The 7,151-nt window shown below is 40.3% G+C and overlaps 1 protein-coding gene across 1 annotated transcript; it reads left to right on the top strand.

Moving 5' to 3' along the window:
- Positions 1 to 418: 418 nt before the first annotated feature.
- On the top strand, positions 419 to 2,450 carry htr7a (5-hydroxytryptamine (serotonin) receptor 7a). The gene is made up of 2 exons (XM_056264251.1): positions 419 to 1,089; positions 1,391 to 2,450. Exons 1-2 carry the CDS (start codon positions 488 to 490, stop codon positions 2,220 to 2,222), a joined length of 1,434 nt encoding a protein of 477 aa, XP_056120226.1. The 5' UTR covers positions 419 to 487; the 3' UTR covers positions 2,223 to 2,450.
- Positions 2,451 to 7,151: the final 4,701 nt, after the last annotated feature.

Raw genomic sequence — 7,151 nt, 5'->3', positions numbered from 1 at the left:
CTCGGTATAGCATTGGACTCTACGATCGGCGGAAGTAATCCAGCATCCTTAGACCTTCACCGGAAATACCGCCGTGCATAGAGCCCATTGCCGTGAGATCGGGTTGGAAATTACATCAGACACAAAATGTTGATATATTCTGTTACTTACTGTAATATAGTATCAACAATTGATCACGATTATAAACTGCCGTCGTGTATTTGGTTAGCCCTATATTATCTTCCAAATTCTTATTTGTTGTTGTGAGGGACAAAAGACTGACACCAGCTTGCTAGATCACTTGCATAAAAACAACATGACAAACTTCTCTCAGTTTTTTCGGAACATGGTGTGCGAAAATGACGAACCACCACCAATGATCTCCTCTAAAAATACAGAAATCCGCGCGTCACTGAACGTTAATCGGATGCGCATCTTTGCGCGCGCAGCTGTGATCTCGTGCCATCATCGGTTTCTCTGAAAAGTTCATGGATAAAAGGAGCACGGCATGGTGCTGGGCGATACCAACAGAACTAGTGTCGCGCAAAGCCACGGACAAACTATGAAGCCCTTCATGGCCGAGGTGCGCGCGAGAGAGACAGGTGTTGAAACATCTAACGGTATAATGATCTCCGAGATCCTCGTGCCTCGAGTATTCAAAATTGCAGACGAGTCTGGAGAAATGGCAGTGTCTACGGGCTCCGGTTCCTTGGATATGAAGCCCTCCAGCTCGCCGATCCTACTGGAGATGATGGAGGTGGCAAACGGCACGAGCTGCGCGGAGCAGATCCTCAGCTACGGAGAGGTCGAGAAGGTGCTGATCGGTGGGGTGCTGACTATGCTCACACTCATAACCATCTGCGGGAACCTGCTCGTGGTCATCTCTGTGTGTTTTGTGAAAAAACTACGGCAGCCCTCCAACTATCTGATCGTGTCCCTCGCGCTCGCGGACCTCTCCGTTGCGCTCGCGGTGATGCCGTTCGTCAGCATCACGGACCTGATCGGTGGCCGATGGATTTTTGGCAAGTTCTTCTGTAACGTGTTCATAGCCATGGATGTGATGTGCTGCACCGCGTCCATCATGACCCTTTGCGTTATCAGCATCGACCGGTGAGTTTTCTTAACAGTGGACTGATTATGTTCATCACAATGATGATCACTGATCAGTTTATTGATACATACATGATAAATGATTTGGCAACACTTTACAATAACGGTCAGTTTGTTATCATTAGTGAATCCATTAGGTATAATTAACTAACAATCAACCATCATTTTTTTATTATTATCAATTTTGTAAAAACAAAAAAATATATAAAAATTTTTTTTATTTTAATTTACATAAAATATTTTACAATGATGTAAAAAAAAAAGTGCCCATATTTCCATCTGTATTTTCCCTCTATCACAGGTACCTGGGCATCACCAGACCCCTAACATACCCGGTGAGGCAGAACGGATGGTGTATGGCCAAAATGGTGCTTTCAGTGTGGCTGCTCTCTGCGTCAATCACCTTGCCACCGCTCTTTGGCTGGGCGCAGAACGTGAACGATGACCGCGTGTGTCTGATCAGCCAGGACTTTGGCTACACTATTTACTCTACAGCTGTTGCGTTTTACATCCCCATGACTGTCATGCTGGTCATGTATAACCGCATCTACCGTGCCGCCAAGCTCAGCGCTGCCAAACACACCATCACTGGCTTCCCTCGTGCAGGACAAGAGGAGGAAGAGGAGGATGAGGTGGAAGTGGAAGGGGCCGATGGGACGGAAGGTCCCATGGGTGTGGATTGCGTAACCGTTGCGATCAAGCTTCAGAGGGAAGTGGAAGAGTGTGCGTGTCTGCCTCGAATCCTGCGAGGAGTGGGCAGGAGGAGCTCGGACCGCAGGAGCATTTCCATATTCAAGCGGGAACAGAAGGCGGCAGCCACGCTCGGGGTGGTGGTAGGAGCGTTCACCGTCTGCTGGCTCCCGTTCTTTCTCCTGTCTACGGCCCGGCCCTTCATCTGTGGCACAGAGTGTAGCTGTGTCCCGCTGTGGGTGGAGAGAACTCTGTTGTGGCTGGGCTACGCCAACTCACTCATCAACCCCTTTATCTATGCTTTCTTCAACCGCGACCTGCGTACCACGTACCGAAGCCTGCTCAGCTGCCGTTACCGTAATATTAACCGCAGACTGTCAGCCGCCGGCATGCATGAGGCCCTACGACTGGTGGAAAGACCGGAGGGGGTTGTCTCTGGGTGACCCGAACAGTGCACATAACATACAAAGAGTTCAGAGGTTAACATTTGTAACTCACAAGCCTAAATGGTCATGATGGCATTTAGGATGTGTCATGTTGGGAAGGTGTCACAGTGTACTGACAGTACGTACACAGACAAAACAGTGGCCACTTCAGACAGAGGTGCATTATGGTCAATGCAGTTGCATTTTCTCATCTTTGCTGACACAGGAACACATTATCACTGGCTTTTCTTTAGTACTTCAGAGAAAATACATCTGTTTCAAACCACAAAACAAGAAATGGACCAACCCATTTCACAGAATTGTTTCTTATTTTAAATATGTATATATATATATATATATATATATATATATATATATATATATATATATATATATTTAAAACTATATACTTTGTGTTATATTACCTTTACAGAAAATTGCATAAAACGAATTCGTGGAAACAGTATCATGGATTTTTTTTTTTACCACAAAAATTATATATGCTGTTGTCTCCCATTCACCACTAGAAGTTTACCGACTTCCGCTTCTGAGAACCCTGGAAATGTGAAAGGGGTCCATATATATACGTATATATTTATATATGAATTCAATGATTTTTTTAATTTATACAGGACACATGTAATATTGCATCAGTATCCTGATAACTTAATATTGTGAAATTTTGAGGGAATCGAGATATACAGATCAATAGAACTGTAGGGAGAAATCTATTTAGACTGATCCATTCTTAAAAATAGAAAACCGCCCAGCTCTGTTTCTGCTTTAAAAACGTTAATCGAGCTCAACGAGCTGTGAGAAACTGGTTTGTCAACTGTCAGCACCTGTTAGCTCACTAAGTGTGATTCATCTGTGTCTGATTCTTGCGACTTTATGTTAAACACAACTTGTCATTTCTACTTTCAGTCTGCACATGCTCACTCCGTATAAAATCACTGATTTTATGCATTGATGGAAAGTGCGTTTAAAACACAGGTCTAATGTTAGCTAAGCTTCTTCCTGCAGCTGTGGTTAAGCCAGAAGCAACAGGAGGTAATCTGATCACCAATCAGTAATTAAGGGGGTTCTGATGAGATTGACTCGGCTCTTTTTCTTTTTGTTGGCAGCTATTTATAGTTCGGTTCTTATGCAATTAGCTTTTATGTCACGAGTATTCATTTAGTATACTTGTCACGGAAAAATTCATCTCGTTGTGATCAGAATTACCTGTGCATAAAAATAATATCATCAAATTTGTAATGACTTTTGTATGGTGCTGTCTAAAGTCTGCCTTTGTAAATATAAAAAAAATGCACCAAAATGTAAAGATACCTATCTCAATGTGTCTTTATTGTTGTATACATGTTTTAATGTCACTTCTTGTGCATATTTTCCCATACGAGTTGGAATAAATGATGAGAAAATTGGGATTTTTGTGAAGTACTTTTGTTTACAGTTCGAATTCACTCCAGAACATTGACAGATCTATATAAAACTGAACTGCTGCCTAGTTACCCCACTAATAATTTTTCCCCCCCCATTAGCATGCCATTTCTATGACTGCACCTTGAATATTGAATACACCTAATACCGGTACACACTCAGGGTGAGTGAAGGATGGCAGGAGAAAGAAAAGAAAGAGAAGCGAAGTGCGGGGGAGGTATTCACTTAGAATCACTAAAGCACTTGTTATGAATCAAATCTAATTAGTTGCCCAGTCCTCGAGGCCCTGCTGGGAATTCTATTTCAAGGGTCCAGAGTGTCTACCTGTGACAGCTACCTGCCGCTGGTGAAAGACTCATTCACAGAGAGGCTGGACTGCCGATGATGATGATGGTCCTGATTTCACACCAGTGTTTCACTCAACATGAATCTACTCTGGTCCATGAGTATTGCATGAGCTCCTGCTGACGCAAAGAAATAATTTCTGCCTGCTGAGCTGAAGAAATAAAATAACGTAAAGGCTGATGCTGCAGTGGTAGATGGACTGGAGGACTGTAAAATTGTAGGTCATAATAATTCCCCCACTGAGAAAATCCTTTCAGTCATATAAAAGCGAGATAATAGCCCATTTTGAGTGTCCTATAATCACCTGTGACACACTTCTTTGTGTCTTTTTATTACTTTCCTAATTTTCCTACATCTTTATTTCCTAATTTTCCATCAGCGTTAAGGTGTTCTCTCCATTCATCGTGACAAATGATCAGTAATGTGTATTATTCCAGATTATTGACTAACCTGAGTCCATTTCTCCTTATGAACATTAATTATTTATAGATTTTCTTTGCATAAATTAATTACATTTGGATTAATTCTGAAAATCACATTAGGCCCAGCTAAATTATCCTGCTAAAATTCTGCTAATATTTTCTGTGAAGCTCATTTGCGTCCTTGGCATTCACACTTTGTCAACTTTTTAGAGCGCTCTGAGCACAATAAATAATAATCATAATAATACAATTTCCTCTTGCTTTTTTCTCTCTCGTCTTGCTGTATAGAAGCAGTCAGTCGGTCGTTGAACTGCTCTTTATGTGATTTGTGTGCTAGAAAAATAGATACATCTGCATTCTTCATCAGTCTGCATGCCATTTAATTATGAAGTGCCTCAGAAGGTGTTCACAGAAATCGCTCCGACTTCCTGCTGAAAGACAGCGTGAGAGATGAGAGCACCGAGAACCAGAAAAATAACAAGAGGCTTGATCTTTGAGCATTCTGAGCACTTAAGACTGATTAGCTCATACTTGTGTTTATGCTTTAAAAAAAAGTAAAAAATATTCAAGCTGGCTTATTTCACTACAACAGTAATTACAGACACTGATCATGATTGCATAATTTGCATTATATACAACATTAACAATCAGTGGCATTCAGAAAACAAAAATCATGATTTAAAAAAAAAATCTGTATTCTGATTGGGCTGTTTGCTAAAAGGACTTGTTGCTGCTTATCTAAAATGTTGCCTGTTACTCATTGGTAACTTTGAGGATGACTTTTACTCACAAATCCACTCAGATCTGTCTCATTGCTTTTGTCTGTCACTCATTTTTTTCCATCAGAGTGGAAAGCTGTTCAGTGTCAAACTACAGGCCTTTTTTCGCCGCACTGATTATGTGATAACCTAAGGACTTGCTAAATTGCCAATGTAATTATGTTAATGTTAATGTAATTATGTCTAAAATAGATCATAATGATATTTGAGTGACTGCCTATACATTTGGCTTCCATCAGGTTATGTTCCTCTGGAAGAAGAACCAAAAGGCAGTACAACTTAAATTGACAATTTCTGAATAGTCACTCAGTCCTAGTTCCCATCATTCTTAATTTTTAAATAAAACTGCTCAAAATACTTGAAGCAAAGTTATAATCAAGATGTGTGATGTGTGACAAAAGTGATGTCTGGAGGGTGTATTTGCACAATTTTTGCTTTTAATGACACTTCAGGTCCTAATAATAAACAATCAAAATATGAGTAGGCCTATGTTATATTGGGAAGAAGTATCCTAACTCGGTTAAGGTATAAAAATTATTTGTCAAGAAAGGCAAATTCCAGCATATTATTAAATATAGGTTTTACTGTATTACTCAAAAAGCATAGAAAAACTAAAAGCTCACAGGAAATAAGGCATTCATTGACTAAAATGTAATCAGTTATTAATATTTTGTTGGTTCACCTTAACAGCAGACCATTTTTTCTGGGCATTGACTCGCTAAACTTTGCACATGTGTATTGCTTAACTTCTTTCCAACCCTCTTTCGCACGTACGATCATCACACCGGTGTGATCAGGCTGGTCCCTGGAGCGTACGAGTACACCGGTGTGATTATGGTGCGTTCACGTGCTATGGAAAATATGATATTTTCCACTTGTGAACTGGTATTTACCAGTGTGTTGCGTTCAAGTGCTTTTGTTGTCGTAATGTGGTAAAAAGATGGAGATCCAGACCTGTTATTTAGCTAAAACTATTTTAGATTGCTTAAGTCATCTGCTACAGCAAGAAAATGATTTATCAAAACTCAAACGTAAATAATATATGCTGTATATTTTCTAGATCATGAATAGTACATATTTTTACCATTCACAACTCTTGCGTTGCTCTCCGCCATTTTGAAAAGGTCAAAGGTAATCTCATCTCGGCAACTCGTGCATCAAAATATTCTACGAGTTGCCCAGTGGAAAATACCAGATGAGGGGGTGTTCATGTGCATTTTCCATGTCGGCTTTTGGTATTTACCATAATTACCATAGCACGTGAACGCACCATTAGAACGGTCAGTGGATCACGTGATGAACTGCCAAATTCAACGTGCTTTCGCGCGTTGGCTGGCGCTGAGCCAGAGACGGACGCGCTCAGTGCTGTCATATTTCAACCACTGAACCACATAATGTTTATTTTAGGTTTCAGACATTTAAATACACATAAGTAGCAGTACTAGCAAAAAAAATATTTTGAGTTTGTAAAATACACAATGATGTCTGTGGAATAATACTCCTTTCCATTATAATAAGACGACACGTTTTATTCATATCAGATACACTTTGTGTAGCTTTACATTTTACCATATTCTTCTTCCAGTTCACCGGCCACTTACTTTTATGTATTTCGTGAGAAGTTGAGGAATTGAGTGTTGTAAACTAAAATGGCGCCGCCCATCGTACATACAGCTCAACTAACGCGATCACCTTATAAAGGTGTTTAAAGGGATACTCCACTTTTTTTGGAAATAGGCTCATTTTACAACTCCCCCAGAGTTAAACTGTTGAGTTTTACCGTTTTTGAATCCATTCAGCCGATCTCCGGTTCTGGCGGTACCACTTTTAGCATAGCTTAGCATACATCATTGAAGTGGACAAGACCATTAGCATTTCTAAAAGAAAAATGACCAAAGAGTTTAGATATTTTTCCTATTTAAAACTTGACTCTTCTGTAGTTACATCGTGCACTAAGACCG

The sequence above is a fragment of the Rhinichthys klamathensis genome, unplaced genomic scaffold (assembly GCF_029890125.1).
Source record: "Rhinichthys klamathensis goyatoka isolate OS25496 unplaced genomic scaffold, OSU_Roscu_1.1 h1tg000220l_1, whole genome shotgun sequence".
Classification (NCBI taxonomy): domain Eukaryota; kingdom Metazoa; phylum Chordata; class Actinopteri; order Cypriniformes; family Leuciscidae; genus Rhinichthys; species Rhinichthys klamathensis.
Note: the sequence above shows the minus strand (reverse complement) of the source record. Positions and strands in the feature narration are given on the sequence as shown.

Coding starts and splice junctions, on each gene's coding strand:
- htr7a (XM_056264251.1), top strand. CDS start 488: ATGGTGCTGGGCGATACCAACAGAACTAGTGTCGCGCAAAGCCACGGA. Junction 1,090..1,390: donor TGCGTTATCAGCATCGACCG/GTGAGTTTTCTT, acceptor CCTCTATCACAG/GTACCTGGGCATCACCAGAC.